This window comes from Athene noctua, chromosome 6 (genome assembly GCF_965140245.1).
Source record: "Athene noctua chromosome 6, bAthNoc1.hap1.1, whole genome shotgun sequence".
NCBI lineage: Eukaryota > Metazoa > Chordata > Aves > Strigiformes > Strigidae > Athene > Athene noctua.
The window spans coordinates 28,352,145-28,369,960 of record NC_134042.1 but is presented as its reverse complement, the minus strand read 5'-3'; the positions used below and the strand labels follow the sequence as shown (position 1 = coordinate 28,369,960).

At 45.0% G+C, this 17,816-nt stretch overlaps 2 protein-coding genes across 9 annotated transcripts in view; one reads left to right on the top strand and one right to left on the bottom strand.

The window, feature by feature from the left end:
• Window positions 1-352: 352 nt before the first annotated feature.
• GSTZ1 (glutathione S-transferase zeta 1) lies at window positions 353-9,985 on the bottom strand. 3 transcript variants are annotated; one of them, XM_074910021.1, is made up of 9 exons: window positions 7,277-7,291; window positions 6,699-6,746; window positions 5,945-5,968; window positions 5,074-5,154; window positions 4,491-4,616; window positions 3,891-3,966; window positions 3,002-3,054; window positions 1,663-1,712; window positions 353-1,026 (listed from the first exon to the last, which is right to left on the bottom strand). In XM_074910021.1, exons 1-9 carry the CDS (start codon window positions 7,289-7,291, stop codon window positions 900-902), a joined length of 600 nt encoding a protein of 199 aa, XP_074766122.1. In that variant the 3' UTR covers window positions 353-899. The 3 variants fall into 3 exon arrangements, with proteins under 3 accessions (XP_074766122.1, XP_074766124.1, XP_074766121.1); XM_074910023.1 differs by having other exon boundaries at window positions 356-1,026; window positions 5,945-6,012; window positions 6,695-6,746; window positions 7,277-7,294; XM_074910020.1 differs by lacking the exon at window positions 7,277-7,291 and adding an exon at window positions 9,861-9,985 and having other exon boundaries at window positions 613-1,026; window positions 5,945-6,012; window positions 6,695-6,746.
• Window positions 9,927-17,816, top strand: part of POMT2 (protein O-mannosyltransferase 2) — a 29,846-nt gene continuing 21,956 nt past the window's right edge. For all 6 annotated transcript variants that reach the window (XR_012633895.1, XR_012633893.1, XR_012633894.1 and 3 more), the window contains exons 1-6: window positions 9,927-10,263; window positions 10,909-10,993; window positions 11,832-11,936; window positions 13,089-13,197; window positions 14,022-14,130; window positions 15,771-15,930. Coding sequence is in view for 2 of the 6 variants with exons in the window: in XM_074910019.1 (XP_074766120.1) it covers window positions 10,019-10,263; window positions 10,909-10,993; window positions 11,832-11,936; window positions 13,089-13,197; window positions 14,022-14,130; window positions 15,771-15,930 (813 nt within the window). In the remaining 4 variants the exon portion in view is untranslated. The remainder of the gene's footprint in view (window positions 10,264-10,908; window positions 10,994-11,831; window positions 11,937-13,088; window positions 13,198-14,021; window positions 14,131-15,770; window positions 15,931-17,816) is intronic.

Sequence of the window (17,816 nt, the reverse complement as noted above, 5' to 3'; positions counted from 1 at the left end):
ATTTATTCCAGCTGCTTGGAAGCTCCTTGTGGTGAAAGTACAGACACGATTCTGCTTTTGAGGAAATCTAGGGTGGGATTCCCTTGGGCAATAGTCTGCAGCTAAGGACTAGGAAAATACCTAGAGCAGTGTTTGAGGATGGGAAAAGGAAGAGAATGCCATCATTTTCAGTGTAAGGGAATGCACTGGTTGTGTTTTGCTGACTGGCACAACCACCTAGCTTTGCTCTAGACAGACCTTTATTATAAATCCACGAGACTGCTGCTAGACATAAGGAAGAGGTACAAATCAGCTGTCCTAGGTAGTAATTCTCTTGTCATTGGAAGCGGTGGCAGAGTTGCTGACTTGGCTCTTGCAAGATCTGCAGGACCCAGCAAGGGTTGGGATTAAGGTGTCTTCTGTCAGAAACTAGCTCTTACTGTTTATATCCATGACACTGATGATTACATCATAGGTCTGAGGCAGCTGCAGGGACAAGCAGGCCTGATAGATTAGCAGCACACTGTGTACCCTGGTTCCCTGATGCTCTTTCTGTAGGTGGTAGAAAGAAGCAGCCCCTGTGAGGAGTCCAGAATTGGCTCGATGCCTCACAGTTGTTTGTGGCTACATTCCCCAACCCAAAGCCATACAAAGGGGACTTCAATAATTATGGATGTTTCTGCTTTAATCTGCTCCATAGAGATGAATCAGATACAAAAAACAGAAGTAGCTGCAAGCTTTCCAGCAGAGACATAGCTCCTGTAAGTCATCCAGGCTACTTCCAGGTTCTCTTTCCTCCCACACAGATGAAATTGAGACCATAATATTAGGGCTTCGGATGGGCACTGAAGTCCTACTGAAGCTGTAGCTGTTGTCTTCTTTGACGCTCCAGCTTACTTGGTTTAGTGAGTAGAAGGGCTTCAGGCTTGCAGCTCTGCAGGAGTATCTGGCTGCCGGGATGGGTGGCTTACTTTGAATGCCTCTAACTCCAGAAGAGCTTTGTTTATTCTGGTTATTGTGGGATAGGGACCCATGTCCACTTTGAATCTGCAAAAGGAAAAGAGTTTCTGAGGTACTATGAGTTGGACAGCCAGTGCAGCAATGAGCAGAAGATCACAGCAGCGTGCTGTGCCTGCCCAATATGGGAGAATCTCACAGGCTGGGGTACATTTGCATTAACAGAAAAAAAATCATCCTTTTAGGTTTAAAAACAAATGCTGGAGGGAAGGTTAGTTGTTTTTTCCATCTTCACTAGGCTTTTACATAGTGTGCAGCACAGGGTAAGAAGGCACTATGCTTTTCCTGGGAATCCTGCAGCCACTGCCTGCATAGGTTTAAGGCTTTCAACAAATATAGTCAGATTAATCTTTTCCCTGTGTGCAGTAGACCGAACAGGGAGAAAGGGCATGGAGTGCAGGCAACCTTAGCTTTTCTAAGGACACAGATCAGGTTTCCTCCAGGGACATCTGAAAAGAGAGCACAGCTCCTTATTTACAAGAGCTTCCAAAAGAGACAGTATTTATGACATACGAAAACTAACGCAGAGAAGAATCCCTAACTGGATAGGGCAGGCAGGAGGTATGCTTTCCTAACAGGCACAAGGAGCAGCAGAAGGTAAGCTCTGACAGCCCAGCACCAGGAGTAGGTGCCCTTGAAGAGTGCCTCAATCTTAGCCTTAATTACCTTTCAGCATTGAAAACTTGAGGCACCAAGCAGAGATCAGCCATGGAAACCTGAAAACGTAGCATAGAAAAGGAGTCAGAGTAACTCAGAGGCTGTCCTGTCACACTTTGCTGTGGTGGCAAACTTTGAGAGCAAGATAGAATTTATCAGCCAGTACAGAGGAGTTGTCATGAGAATCTTATTCTTTAATCCAGCATTAATAATACAACAGTGGTACAAGGAAGGAACTTCATAGCAGTCACTAGTAGAAGAAGCCATCAGCCTTTAAGGAGCCTTATATTTACCAGTTGATCATGACAACCTCAAGGCCACAGTGCTTCTATGACAACTACATCTGAGCAAACAAGTCTGCTGGCAAGCTGCAGAGGGAGGCGATGGAGGGAGGAGGGAGTTTGCATGGCAGGGAAAAGATGAGTAAATTTTGCTTGTTTACATTGTAAGAGTATCAAGCAGCCCCTGCCAATGTCAAGACCTGATAAGTGGTAGGACCTTTGCACACAGGCTCAGGGACTTGCAATCTGAAAAGACAACTCAAGGACAGCTAGCTGCCTATCCGCACAGAGGCAGCTGCCCCCACCCCACACCCAGGTCACAACAGCTCTGGGTGCCTTTTGGAGCACACACTATTCTCCGGTATAGGATCTTGTAACTAGCTTTTTCCAAAGGGCTCCAGTTCCATAAGGCTCCTACAAGACAATCCTCTGCATGACAGGATATTGCAGGAGCCTTCCTTTTTTTCTGAGGCTTTTATAGGAATGATCCAAATGTCTGCCAAACAGGACTACTAAATGGAAGAGGCCTCAGTGGCCTCTAGCTTGGTAAGGGTCATAACAGCTATATATCTCTGTCCATGTTAAACCTGTCCATGTTAAATCTGGACAAACAGAGCAGAAAAATACAGTACAACTTGGTTAAAGGTTAAACCTTTAAACCCTGTCTGGGGTTAATCCATGACAGTTCCACAGAGCAGAGCTAAGAACTGAACCTGTGCTTCTTGAGCCAAGCTTTGTGCCTGTGACAGGACACTTTGAACTCCCAAATCTCTTAAAAATTAAATATATATAATCTGTTTCCACATCCTCTAGTAGTAGCCAGATCCCAGATACAGCTGCAGAATCTGACCATCAGCAGGTTATAGACAGAGACAAGTAAACATCTCTGTAACTAACTGCAAGTCAGTAACAGCCTAAGCAGGATCCATGCAACAGTTTTTCTTCAAGCAAAGGCACCAGGCACAGGATGGAGTGCTGTGTCTCCACAACTGATTTCCTTTCCTGTTTTATGGAATATACAGGAATTTTCAGTTCTCTAATGGTACACAACACTCTCTGATACTTACTTCATCCCCCACACAGTAGCGCCCAGCAGTGTGGTGCAGAAGCTGCTCCAGCGCTGTCAAGAGAGGTGGTATACTGGTGTGAGGCATTGGAAACTCATTTGAAAGGGATATCAAGGACCTTTTAGACTGGGAATTATGAACAAGAACCCTGAGCTGGGTATGAAAAGGAGCATTTGGGAACAGAACCCAGAAGGAAGAGAAATCTTACAACAGCATAGTTATGGGAATCTTTAGGGATCTTCAGCTTTTCGAGACCCAGGGTGATTTCAGCTGCTTTGGGCAATGCACCTGAAATACTAAGAGGGCAATGCAGAGATATGGGGAGGGAAAAAATGCAAACGTTGTCAGTTTGCTTCTGTCCAGAAGTGAAGATGGGCCTGCTGTTCCAGCACATGGGAGAAAGGGTTTTGGGGAAACAAAAAGCACCCTATTTCTCCCAGGGAAGTAAAGAAATACTCTGCTACTCACTAGTCTCTGGGATTTTGCTATCAGGTATCTTTCATCTGATTATGAAAGCATATAGATGGATAGAACTTTAAAGCAAAAGGGACTAGTTTGGGAGCAGCTGGGTGGAAAGGAGAAGTGCTGTCAGCCCTCATACTTCAGGGTGAATCAACTGCTGCAGTGTACAGGATGGCCCCAGGCTTCCCCTCCTCCATGTGCAGCAGTGGAAGCTGCTTGTGGACAGCATCTTTCCTCCCAGACCCTGGAGATCTAGCAGTCCTGGACAAGGGACTCTGGGCAGGAAGAGCACTGTCAGCAGGGCAGGACCCCAGTACACCAGCCTAGGAAGATCTGTTTTTCTGCTTGAAGATGAAAGTAGGACCCCAGCAGTGCAGCATTTTGAAGGGTCTCTTGAAGTGCTGATCATTTTGTATGTGAAACACACCTTGAAAGCCAGATGCAATGCAGTTCTGAGCCCATTCCATTTTTTTCTCCCCCATTTGTTTCAGGATGCTCAGGTTCTGCAAAGGTAAGCGATCTCCAGGTTAGATTAACAGCTGCAGGCTGGATTTTGCCCACTGCCTCGTCCAGTGGAGAAGAGGGGAGATAAGGAGTTGCCAAGCCTGAACTCCCAGCCTGAGGTCAGCCTGCTGGGTCAGCCCTGAGCTCACCCTCACCGAATCATGCACCTTGCAGTCTCTCTCGGGACTGTCCTTCTGTAACAGAGCTGCCAGGGTATGCCTTTGCCTCTGCCCTTTGGGTTGCTCCTAAAACATCCTAGACCCGGCAGTGAAACCATATGGGTTCAGCTGTGTCTGGAAAGAACCTGGGGTGCTATGGGACTTTCTTTGTAGGAAATACTGTATTGTTGCCATTGGCAAATCAAACAGAGGCTAAGCAGAGATTTCATCTGCTAACATACAATCTTAAGGTCTGCCACTCTACTGGCTGGCAACAATTTAAAGAGACTGAGCTTTTCAGAGATACAGACTCCTGGAAATCCAAGATGGTTTTCCTCATTTGCATGGATATGACAAAACAATACCTGGAGTGGCTGAATGCCAGAGACAATGTGATCGGCAATCATTCTGACTTGGGCTCTCTTCTTCAGATCTTGGGGCAGGAGCCTGGGGTTAGGATGAGTGTCTTCTAAGTAATGAATTATAGCTAGCTGTAATGAACAAAGGGATCGGGGGAGGTTATTGGAGAACCAAGGAAAAGTTCACATACCGAGCATCTGGGAAAGGGGGCCGGATTCAAGAGAATACAACTGTTTTTGAATTAAGTTCATTACCAATCCAAGGAACAGAGTATTTCCTTCTATGTCTGCTTGGGATCTTCTTGTCATTTAGCCCAGCTATAATTTCAGGTAAACCCTGGCATAGCCATCTAAGTCAGACTATAAACTGCTCAGTGAAAGCTGAGTTGAGCTTAAATCCTTGACAGCAGTTTCCCAGCAAAGGCTATGTACTATTTCTTCCCCCAAGTAGGATTGTTTATCACAAATGTTATCTCTTTTCCAATGCACCAATGAGAGCTCTGGGGGAAAAGATGGGGCAAAGCCATCCCCTCCAGACTGAGCAGCAGGCTGGAGTGAATGGTTGACAGGGATGGGGCTGATAACTCACCGACTGAGAAAGGGTGATGCCATCAATTTTCAAAGCTGGGACTTGCTGCATTGGATTCACTGCCTTGAATTCTGCAGAAAACTGTGGAAACAAACCTGAGAGTACTGCAACAAGAAACTCCTTTTCCTTGTTTTCCTTGTTTTCCTTGTTTTCCTCCCCAAATCTGGCTTTTCCCTCTACCTCAGTACTATTATTTGCAGTAAACTATGCTCTACTATTCGTCTCCAGCAAGCTCTCAGTGGGGCTCAGGGATTGCTACATCTGAGGCCAGACTGCCTTACCTCTTGACAAACCACCAATACAAAACCCAGGATGGGTGGTGCTGCAGGAGTGTCACTGTTACAGCTCTCCAACTCTGTCTTAGCCCATATTGGCACATCTAGATGGTGGTACTACTGGGTGCACAACTCCCTGCTATGAGTAAGTTCTCAGTGAAGATCTCTTCTGGCATCCCGCTCCATCGTTTTGCAAGCCCTTTGTTGCCCCTTGTTATATCATTTAGCATCTTTTGGACACACACACTTTCTGGTGCTAACTGAATGAGGTCGAGTCTGCATTTAAATTGCAGTGCAGCTTCTCTGAAATCTGTGTGCCAGATATGTTCAGTTGTATCATGCTAAGCAGGAGCAAAAGATCTTCAGCCTTATGAAATCCAGTCATATGTTTGAGGAAACAACTTGTAGTCTCCTGCAGTCATCTCTTTCCTCTGTCTTGCATGCCAGGGAATACTGGATGAAAGCAACTATTAATTACAGAGAAGCAGTGAAGAATTCAGTGACTTTGCCTGTGAATTTTCTAGTGCTAATCTTGGTTCTCCTAATGAACCCCAAGTTCAGTACCCCTGGAGAGTGCAATGGAGCTGTATCCTTACCTGCTGCCCCCCGTCCTTCAGGAGGTTCACTGGTACCAGGTCATAGGAAATCCCTTTCAGAGACAGTGCTAGGGAGAGCAGAGTGTACAGCTTGAGACAAGCACACCGAGACCAGTTTCACTGGTAACAGGCTCAGGGAAATGTTACCATCTCCATTTAAAAAAAGAATAGGTTTAAAACCAAAAAAGACCCTATCCCTCAAGAAAAGTGGCTTGAGTCCACTGGCAAATGAAGGACCAATGTACTAAAGATCAGTCCTGGCAAAAACACTGCATTTTTCAAAATCAGCTTTGCAGCACAGACTCTCCTAATTTGGCTTATAGATGGCAGGGGGCCCTGTGCTCACCTGCAAAACCTTGCTTAAGACTGTCTTAAGCAAGGACTATTCCCAGCCCTGCTTACCTCTCAAGACCTGGGCAGACCAGAATCTGAAGCAGTATCTGTGTAAAAACAGAGTGTAGGGCCTCTCTATATAATGTGGAAGAAACAGCCATCTGCATCATGCTGGCTTTACAAAAGGAGTAATCTCCTCTAACTTCAGGCTGAGTGAAACCCTCCTGTCTGTTCCTCTCCCTTCCCCCTGTTTCAGATAAGCTATGGTATTCCCCTCCCTCCCACTGGGGAAGTGCCTCACTGTTCCAGGTTCCTGTTTGCCGATTTCTCTCTTAATAAGTGACTAACTGGTTAGTGAAGAGGAGGATACTACAATAACACCAAAACAGTAAAAGAGAGATCAACACTGGATCTTACCGATTCTTACTCTCCAAGAGCAGGAACTTCGGAAATAGCTGTAGAGTATTGGCTGAGAAGAGAAAGAGAGATAAAGTGAGTATGTGGCAGGAACACCAGAGTATTTTAAGGGGAACAATGCATGAACAGAAGGCATTTCAGGACCTGTAAGACTGGGAAAAACAACATTTGGGGGGAGAGAGGGGTCCTTTCTGAAAGTACCTGGGCATATAGGTAGTATCACTGTCTTTCATGCTGGCCCTCTGAATATTTAGTTGCACCTGATGTTTTCAGCAATGCACAAGTGACCTTAAAATTATCTCCTACAAAGCTTCCCTCTTTGTCTCTATCACGTGTTGCTAACTTCTATCCCATTTTAGATTTTTGAATTAAATTACCCACTGACTGTGCCAAGCACCTGCACTGAGTATCTGTGTGGCATGAAATAGCTTTTCCAGCCATACAGGGCAGGGTCAGGTCTCTTTCCAAACAAGAAATGCTTCTGCTGTTTGAGATGAAGGCCAAGAGAGCAGACAATTCATCTCTACTTGAACCCTAGCACCGAGGCAGCTTTCCTGGACGCTTCCACCCTCAAGATCTCACCTTTTCTGATGCCATGGTCAGTATGTGCAATCTACTCCAGGAAATAAAAACAACCTCTTTGCTTTCCCTTTTAACTCAGCTGGGATGGGGGAAGGCTTCTCTCCTAAAGCCAATGAGAAAAGGACTATGCCCCCAAATCTGTGCCCTGCACACAAAAAACAGCCAGTCAGATTCAATCCTGAGTGACTGCAGGCAGCTGCATCAGCGGTCCTGTGTGTTGTGCTGCAGCCCCAGCCTCGATATTGGAACCATTAACCAGCTTTGAGTTTGGAAGTACATTTAGGAACCATCCTTATTTCCCTAGCTTTTTGTCCAGAAATAAATAATATATCTAGAGAGATTTTCAGGCTCTTAGCAGTTGCCAATGAAGAAGTATAGCCCTAGGGAACAAAACAAGGAAACCAAAGCCACATGCAGAATTTCTATTTCACTAGGGAATTACTGCCAGCTTGCTGAACAGAGGCTGCCTTTCCAGGGAGGTCCCTTAGGGTCCTCCTGTAGCCCTCCTCCCATCAACACCAGCTGGTACAGAGGGTTTTCTACATTGTGGGCCTGGGAGAGGCTGCTACTCTGCTCTTGAGCCAACTTTGAGCAAAATACACAGGCTTTTTTGTGTTACGGTCTCTTCTTTCCACGCAGGAAATTGGTACTCATGCATGTCTCCAAACAAACCTGTAATTATGTCTCTCATTCCTTCCTTCCATAGATCCCATGGCATGCCAAGGATCTCTCTCTGTGCCTCTACCCTCCCAAAATGCATAGAAATTATACCAGAGACTATCAGCAAGGCAGAAGGTGGCAGGGATTTGCTCACTGACACACAATCTATCAACAGAAAACCACAGAGACCTTAAGGATTTCTGTGCTCCAGTCCTCTTTGTAAACTTGATGCTTCTCTTACAGTTTAGATTGGTTCAAATAACTTTAAGTGAGGTATGCATTTAAATTACCCTAGTCAAAGTTTACTGGAGAAATGGCTTATAAGCAAGGAGGGAAGCGATGGCAGTATTGGCAAAACTTTTGTGAACAAAGTATTTACTGATTTTCTTAAATTCTCTGCTTCTGGAATCAGGGCATTAGAAATCTCAGCTATGCTTTTTTTCAAATGTCTAGCTTGCTGGGTTGCAGGGAAAGAAACAATCTATGGCTTCAAAAGGGAAACACACAGCATTCATGACATCCTATTTGTACTTGCCTTTCCTGGGGACCTTGCTGATGATTTTTTGGCTCAGAAATTCATGTCCTTCACCACATCTGGTTTGGACTCTGGCCTCTCAGCTGGCAGAGACATTTCTCCTGATCCTCTTTATAACTCTGTTTTTGCAGCCTGCGCTAACTAATTGCTTCGCTCTATAATAATTTAAAGGCCCCAGGGGATTTTACCAAAAAGAACATAAAAAACAACCCATCCCTCAGCTGGGAACTGTGTCTCCAGAGGCTAGAGCTTGGAGTGATTGCTTTTCATGCTGTTTTGGTCCCAGTGGCAGGGCAGATCACAGGCAAAACAATCAGTTAAGTAAAGACTAGAGACAGCAGGAGTGTTTGTCCTTGGTAGACAGGTCCCAGAGTGACATTCTATCTGGTCTTCCTCAGAGGAAGAGCTAAGTACAGGCCAGGGAAGTAGCAGGGAAGAACTGCCTCCATTTACAACTCCATGGGGTGCAATCCCCATAAACTGCAGGTTAGACCGGTTGGAGCTGGAAGGATAGCAGGAAACATTTGGATAGCAGGACAAACATTCTGGTTTGGTTCTGGTTTCATTTCCAGCATCAGTGGTGCAGTGAGGAAAGTTTGGGTTTAAATCCAAATCTAGTGCAACAAAATGGGATAAATGCTGTTTAGGAAGATGGAAGAGACACCCCAAACTTTGTGCACTGAGCTCTCAGGTTTCCAAGCCAGTCAGCTTCAGTATGGTCTCCTATGGATATTGCCTCTTTGCAGCCTATATTTGGGATGCCCTTGGAAAAGCAAAGTCTTTCACCTGTTTCTTGAGACCCATCACTCTAAGCAGCCTGCACACACAGACTGAGGCTGGGCTCATGTGGGACACGAGAGAAAAATGCTCCTTGGAGGCTCACAGAGGGGAAACCTCGGTGCCTGAAAGGCACTGCTTGTATTGTGTTGGCTTAAAATGTAAAAGTATAAGCAGGAGGCACAGGTTTGCTCCTAAACTCTCAGTATCTCTGCAGCAGGTGTTGGTGTTAACAGGTCACGTGGATAAACTCTCTTAAGTAAACACCACTGCTTTGAAGGGCTTTAGTTTTACTTAGGATGGGGGCAAATTCCTTGTTCTCTACTGAGACACGGATGTGGTGCAGGCCAGGGCAGCAAAATCTATTTCACAGCCTCTGTGCACGGGGGTGCGATCCTCCCGGTAACCCCCTCCCCGGAGACCCTGGGACACCAGAAGCTGGATCAGGTCGCCATCCCCAGCAGCTGCTGAGGCGGGCAGCGAGACTAAACCGAACGAGGCCTGCGCCGGCCAATACCAGAGAGCCGCCGCCCCGAGCCCGCTCCGTCCGCCTCTGGCGCCACCGTCACCCGCCCACCCCCAGAGGGAGGGCGTGGAGCCAGCAGCACGTACCTTGGCCGCGACAGAGCTCATGGCGCGCAGGGGCCGCAGAACCAGCCTAGGGCCGCCCCCTCTCCTCAAGGCTCGGCAGCAGCCGTGACCGCCGCCGCCCCGGCGGGACTACATCTCCCAGCGTGCCCCGCGCTCCGCCCCGGACTCCGTCTCCCAGGATGCGCCGTGCCCGGCCTAGTGCTGCGCGCGGCGGAGCCCCGCGGATGCCGGTGGCGGGGGGCGGCCAGGCCGTGGCGGGCCCGCGGGGCGGCCCGCAGCGGCAGCGGGAGTCCCGCCGGCTGCCGAGGGACCCGGTGCGCCCCGCCGCCCCTCCCGCGGCGGCTCGCCCGGCGGCGCTGGCCCTCGTCACCCTTCTCAGCTTCACCTCCCGCTTCTACCGCCTGCCGGAGCCGCCACATGTCTGGTACGGGCTGGGGCGGGGCCTGTGCTTCTCCAGTGGGGCATCGCCTCGGGGGACAGCGGCGGGCCGGGCCCAAGCCCTTGGTGGTGGGTGGGAGGTGCCCCGGAAGCAGCCGGCCTTTGTCCCCGAGCCCGGCCGCGGGCGAGAGTGCGTCTGAATCCCCCGCCCCCGTCTTGTCCGGTTAGGAACGGATCAGTGTTTATTCCAGGCAGGTGGTGGGTTGGGATCCCGGCAGTGAGGGCCGCAAGGAAGCAGCGTGCTCTCTGGCAAGCCCGGCCCCTGACCGCTACCTTTGTGGCTCCCGGACGTGTTGCAGAGAGGGGACCGTGTCTCGGGGAGGCGGTTTGGGGGATCTGTGGTTTGCAGGCGGACTTTTTAAAACCTCAACTTGGAATCAGAAGGGCAGGCTAGAGGTTTTGCAGTGCTAATATCAAACTCTTTAAAAAGGACTCTGCCTAGAATGGCTGAAGTACTCTTCATGATTCCCTAGTGAATTTAATGCATTGTCTTATTTTGAACATATGGCACTAACCCTCTTTATGATGAAAAGCATGAGTAAAAAGACCTCCCTGATTTTTCTTACAGTCTTCAGCATTACAACAGGTTAGCGGTGGTTGTTGTTTTTTGTTTGGTTTTTTTTTTCCCCAGTTGGGATGAAACTCATTTTGGGAAGATGGGAAGTTACTACATTAATCGGACCTTCTTCTTTGATGTCCACCCCCCTTTGGGGAAGGTAAACTGCTCTTCTGTTAGATGTTTTAGAAGCAATAAGACTGGGCCAACAAAATTTGTCCCCTTCCTTTTGGCTGAAGGATGTGATGAATGCCAATACTTTTCCTAAATGTTGGCATCATGGTAATTTGCATTGTGCATCCAGAGCCTAAACTCACATCTTTTCTTCTTTATGAAATTACTTTGAATATGGGAAAACAGAACAGTGTTGCATATTGGGTATTTGAAAGGCTTGGAATTAAAAAGTGAACGTGGCATTTATGTGGTTTGGAGGGGATATGTAATAGAACCCTATGGTTCAAAGAAACCAAACAGTTTCTGATAGCTTGTGTGCAAATGAGATGCCCACCGAGAAGGATCCTGAAAGTCTTGACTTGCTATTTTGTAATTGAATAACTTGTTCTAGCAAAAGTGTGCAGTGTTGATGAAGGTGCACTCCTGCTTCAGAAAAGTTATTTTCCTTTCAGGCTGAGTCTCATTAAACTATAGGAATAGGGAGATAGGGGAGAGGCTAGAGAGTCAAAATTCTCTCTGCTAAATCTCACACCAGGTATTTCTCTTGAGCTTGCAGTTGTCTTATAGTCAGCAGCCAGAATCTTTTTGATCCCTTCTGATTTTGCTTTTAGACAAAGGGCAGTATGTATGCACGCGAATTCTGTACCTAAACGCATTGGATGATGTGTATGAAACTGTACATAAGCGCATTGGATAATATGTGTGAATTAAGTAGTTATGCTCTGGATCAGATGGGTTCTGTAAAAATCTTACCTGCTGCTGGCTTGGATATTCCTTCCTCCCATATGATTTCCCTGACCAGTTTTTTCTCATTTCCGCTTCAGATGCTGATTGGACTTGCTGGCTACCTTAGTGGATATGATGGTACATTTCCTTTCCAAAAGCCAGGGGACAGATACGAGCAGCACAACTACATGGGAATGAGAGGGGTAAGGCTCTACAGGCTAGTATCAAGCTGCTTAGCTCTCTTGTGCTTTTTGGTACAGACTGTTATGTCATAAGGACAGCTCTCTTGGATCAGATGTCTGTTTAGCCTTGTGCCTTGTCTTTAAGCTCCTTAGAAAAGTGTTAGTCATTATGTTATGAATATAATGAATAATAGTCTTAATGTCTGGCTGTGAGAGACCAGGTAAGAAAGTAAGGGGATTACTGAGCCAACTCTTGCTGCTAATTAGTGGGACAGATATCTTGCCTATACTGCAAAGGGAATATTGCTGAGCTTGGGCTTCTGCGCACTCCATTGTGCCTGGCTGTTCTGCTGCAGAGCCAAGGATGTCAAAAACCCAGGATCATCCACTGCCACCTGCAGTTTGCCACCACCAGTGACACAGCTGAGTAAGCTGATGGAGCAGGGGGTGAGGGAAATTACTATTCAGAGTGGTATTCTATCAGAAAGCCTGGCTGTACTGCTATCTAGGAAGACCAAGAGCCATAAAACTCACAGGAGGTAACACAAGCCAAAAGAAGAAACAGTGGCAAATTACTAGTACCTAGAAAGAAAAATAAAAACTGAGAAGGCATATTTTCTTGGTTTAGCTTCTGGGTCTCTAGCAGTTCATAGTTCTAGATTTCCCTAAGCCAAAGGTGGGAGAAGTGCTTGAACCAGGCATTGAAGAGAACAGATTTTACTGTGCTGCTTCTTCCTATATGCTTTGATTTCTGTTCTTCCTTATCCAACTACCCTCGGTTGCATTTGTGTAGGGCAGGTGATACTGGTCTGCTAAAGATGTAAGGTACAGGTGTATTTTGTTCTTAGATTTCATATTCTAATATCTTGTTAAAATATGTTGAGTATGGTGGATGTTTAGTGCACCTACTTGACATTTCTATGAATATCTGATGTAGTTCAGCAAGAGAATGACTGTTGTTACTGACACTTCTGCAGAACAGAGTAAGCAGCTGTCCTCTGAACAGTATCTTTGGTCATTTGGCTTTTGTGTGATGTTCTTAATGAGTGGGTTCAGCTACTGCAGCGCCTCCTGTTGTTGGTAGGTGTAGAAGATGAAGGAAGCAAAAGGGTGCGAGTGCACATTCACCTTGGGGAGGGTTATAATTTCTCCCATGATCTTCTTTTTCTGCAGTTCTGTGCATTCCTTGGCTCCTGCCTGGTTCCCTTTGCCTACCTCACAGTATTGGAACTGTCAAAGTCACTCCCGGCAGCCTTACTCACAGCTTTCATCCTTATTTTTGGTAGGTGTTCCTGCTACAGCAAAATTGAGAAGGTTAATTCCTCAGAGAGTTTTGGATTATCCTGTGTTACTTAGCCAGGGGATATTGGGGTTAATGAGAGAGGTTCCCAAAAGCAAAGTAATTCTGCTTTATATAAAGCTTTTTAATTTTGTGGTCCCTTGGAGAAATTTAGTCTTGTTTAGTTCATAGGTACTTCTGTTATTTGCATAACCACATTGGACTACATTTCACCCCAATTTTAAGAATTTTTAGAAGATGAATGGTCAGGAATGATTTTTTTCCCACTAATGAAATATTGGTATCTCGCATATGAATTATAGAGGTATTTAACAGCCTACTACACTACTGTAAGAAGTGAATAAAGTTCCTTTTTGAATTGAGCCAAGTGGAGAAATTAACATTGCAAATGGAGTTACCCAAATTGGGGTTTTATGAGGTCACGCAGATATTGGGGCATGGAGACTTATATCCAAGTTGTATTAGTTTTTTATAGGTGATATCAGAAAGATGACTTCTCCTGTGGCATCCTCTGCCACAGTGTTGGTGCCTTAGGAGGCAGATCGTTGCTGTCTGTCATGATCTCCATCTGAATATGTTAGCAGCACTTCTCAGATGGTGTTTTGCAGGTACTGTTGTGCTGCCTGATTTTTGTCAGGGTTTTTTCCATTTGTTACTCAAGTAGAATAGAAATATTCTGATCTGTTTCTGTTTCTAAAATTTCCCTTGTTCCCCTTGTCTTGACTACACTGAGGAAATTAGCTTCCTGCAATCTTAGACTCACTTTGAAACCACAAGCCTTTTTGACGTTGTGTGTCTCTTCGCAGATACGGGCTGTATTACTTTGTCCCAGTATATTCTGCTGGATCCCATTCTGATGTTCTTCCTCATGGGAGCTGTTCTGAGTATGGTGAAATCTAACAGCTCTGCAGATAGGTAAGATAAAGATAATTTTGTTAATCTATAGGTAGTCAACTTTCACACAGATAAAGTACTAGAACATGTCTGCCATGTGGTAGTCTGGGTGAATGGCTGAGATGAGATTGTTTCAGGAAATTTGGAGGTGAAAATGGCTCATGGCAGGGGAGCGAAATTTTTGTATGAGGGTTTGTGAAACTAGGGAGAAAGGGTTGTGGCTGGGGTAAAACAAGAGAGAGACTTAAATAGATTATTTTAGCATGAAAGGAAATTTCAGCAGAAATAGCGTTTATGGAACCACAAATCTTGAAAATGAAAGTTAAAGCTTTCTAAAACTTGATAGGAAAGTAAGCTAGTATAGGGCGTTGTAGGTCAGAGAAAGAGGAATGAAGGATGGTTATAACCTGTTCAAGGCTTTGGTCCTTAATGGCAAAAATATTTAATTAGTTATCTTGGACTAGTCACTTTGTCTCCAGGCTGGAGAAACACTTTGTCACTGTAATCCTACAAGCACTTACAAAATCCTCTAGCTGAGATAGTGTTTGGTTTAGAGAAAGTTTGAGGGTACCAAATTGAGCCAGGATGTTTCTGAATAAAGTAGTCAAGTTGCTGAGGATATTTGCTATAGACCCAGCCAGAGGAGGATGGTGATTTATAGGTATTTAGATTTGTCAAAAGGCTTCTTTGTGGCTGGGTTGTATGGAGTAGTTTCCCCACACTGCATCCAGAATTCAAAAACATAAAAGCTTAGAATACTGTGCTATGTATGAGCAATTTTTGTTTCATGAAATGTTCAGGAACCGATCATATCGGTCTTAGTGTGACTGCATCATACACGGCTAAAATACAGCCTGCAGTATCATGTAGGGCCATCCAAGGCCATCCTCATTTACAACACATACCCCAAGGAGTGCAGGCACAAAGTTACAGGGCTGTGTTTGATCATCTCGGTGTGCCTTGACCTGAACTTACTTCTCACGTCTTAGAGCTAATCCTGTTTTCAGACTGGTTGATTTTATGCAAATTAAAAGCCAGCTCCAGCTGTTGTGTTGCTTAGCAGGTCGTGGGGATTTTGTCTAGTCAAAATACAAGTGTCAGGTCATCAGGAGTTGGTAGGAAAAGACATTTTAGTTCTTCTGTCATTTCTCATCTTTTCTCTGTGGTTCAATTTTAGTTTAGTTTGTAATTTGTTTGATTTTTTGCAGCAGCTTTTGTTTGTGCTTTGGGTAGATGTTTTACTCTATGCCCTTTCAGCTTTAGGAAAAGTGACTATTCTTTTTATCCTGTTCTCCCCCATGTCCTTAGCTTTCTGAGAGAAGTAAGTTTGCATTTTATGGAACAAAAGTCCTGTTTCTATTTTCAGACCTTCCATGTGTCAGACTTTCTTCACACTAGTATTTTAGCTTATACCTGGTGTCTTTGTTCCCTTCCTTAAAGGGGAGATCTAGGGCTGCCCAGGCTGTTGGGCCCTTCTGAAACCAGTATCCTTGCATCATTCTAAAATTAATGAAAAACTTGTCTTTCTATTCCTCATGGGCACCTGAGAAGATGGAATGTAATTTTGTGGGATTAACTGATTTGCTGTTTACTTTCCTGATTGTAGATGCCCATTCATGTAGCCATCATTTATTTACTGACCTGCTCTATCTGTCCTGCAGGCCATTTTCTGCCTCCTGGTGGTTCTGGCTGAGTCTGACTGGTGTGAACCTTGCTGGAGCAATAGGGGTAAAGTTTGTTGGCCTTTTTGTAGTCCTCTTGGTTGGCCTGAACACTATCTATGACTTATGGGACTTGCTGGGGAACCTCAGCCTGTCAGTGGTGAGTGTCCAAAACTCTTCTTTACATTAAGGGTTTCTTTGTTTTGTTTGCTTTGTAATTCTCCTGGTCTTTGACAACCATGTAACCAGCCAACAGTAATACTCTGCAGCAAATGGACACCTGAGGTGAACAATGATAATTAAAGATGAAGGTTATAACAGAAAAATTATTGCCATACCTTTGAAAAAACCCAAACACACATGTTAGTAGGTTATAATGTCATAAGAGCACATTAGAAAAGTTGCTTTTTCCTGACAGAAACTATTACCTTTCCAGATGGATGAATTTTATTTCAGTCTAGGCTAAAAATGCTCGTTGGGAATGGCTGTACAATGGCTCAAAGTAAGAAGTTGTCCTGCACTGTTACGTGACCTTCTGAGGAGTACAGGCTACCTGGCAAACACACATGTCTTGCAACACCTAGTTTGCATAAGCAGTGTGGGCTCATGTTCTGCTTCGTGAGAGTACAGGGGCATAGGCCATGTAGCAGTAGCATGTCTATGATGAGTCACAAGAATGCCCTGCAACTTGCAGTCTCCATAGCCAGTCCTGGGGATCAAGGCAGCCATAACCTGCTTGATTTCACACGCATTTAGTTCTTCTAAGCTCTAAGAAATTTGCTAGTGTGTTTGAATGCCCTGTTCTAATGTATTGCATTTTATATTTGGGGACTCTGAAATCTGCTATTTGCAGAAATACCTTGATGTACCATTTGCTGTCTTGCAACCAGCATGAAAACAAATTCTTCAAGCACATCTTTTAAAAGATGTTCAGTTCTCTTGTCTCAGCCTCTTCTGATGCTTGAAAATTCTATTTCTTTCTCTTACTGTTTTTGTCCTGTTTCTCTCAAACAGTGAGGGGTTTGGGAGACTTTTTGTATTCCTGCTGTGTGATTTGTTTTCTCTGATTAATGTGAATCAATACGATCTGCGAAGATGCAGTGTTCCAGCTCCAGAGAAGCACTTCTTGAGCAAAGTCAGTTAATTGCATTTGAAATGGAACAAATCCATCATGTCTAAGCTTTCTGCCAGCAGACGGCTGCACAATGATTTCATTTGTGCTGCTGGCAGCAAAGACAGCAAGCCCCTGAGTGTTAGAATATGTAAAGAAATTTACTCCAGAAGGTAGATCTTTCTGAATAACTATTTGGCAACCTTGGTGCTTGGGGGTGGTGGTGGGGGTGTGCAAGTGAAGATTAAACTCCTGAAAGCCTGAATAACTTATCTCTGCATTTGTTAGGAAACTACTTGTGATTATATTTTTGGGACTAGTTTGATTTCTAGAATTCTCATCTCAGTCCACTGTTCTCATTTGCTTGATGCTGTCCTTCATTTTTGACTTTTCAGTGCACTCTGTAGTTAAAACCTTTTCACACAGACTGAAGCATATTGTGGTCATTTTGAACAGGGAACTGGAGATTAGTTCATGTGCCTCTCCACTGCATAAATCTGGTTAAGTACCATCAATCAGCATTTTTTCAGTTCCCTAGTAGTTAAGTGTTCTGCTGAAGTGCTTGAGCTGAGCAACAGTTTCCTTTGTTGACTTCAGTAAGTTCTTGGTTTGTAATATGTTCAGCTCTTGTTTCGTTATTTCTGAAATCTTTAGATCTGGTATTAAGGTATGGAGAATGATTAGCTTAATGATTGTGTCGTAGGTACCATGTAAAAAAGAATATGGAGGATAGCAAGTACCTCTGCCTTCATGCACTTTGAAGTTAGATGTGGACATTTAGCAATTTTTTCTATTTAAGTGTTTTGTTCTACAGCTATATCCTACCCACCCTGTATTTTACATTGTTTATTCTACTATCAGCAGGGTCAGTAGGATGTGAATATGTAATTGTTCCTTGGGCATCTGTGTACAAACCACGTTTCCAAGTGGTTTAA

What these genes read in the sequence shown, in the direction of transcription:
- GSTZ1 (XM_074910020.1), bottom strand. Translation starts at nt 9,881, where the DNA reads ATGAGCTCTGTCGCGGCCAAG. An exon ending in CATTGCATCTGGCTTTCAAG is followed by an intron (nt 3,055 to 3,890) that starts GTGTGTTTCACA and finishes CTCTCTTGACAG; the next exon opens with CGCTGGAGCAGCTTCTGCAC. An exon ending in CAAGTTTTCAATGCTGAAAG is followed by an intron (nt 1,027 to 1,662) that starts GTAATTAAGGCT and finishes TTCCTTTTGCAG; the next exon opens with ATTCAAAGTGGACATGGGTC.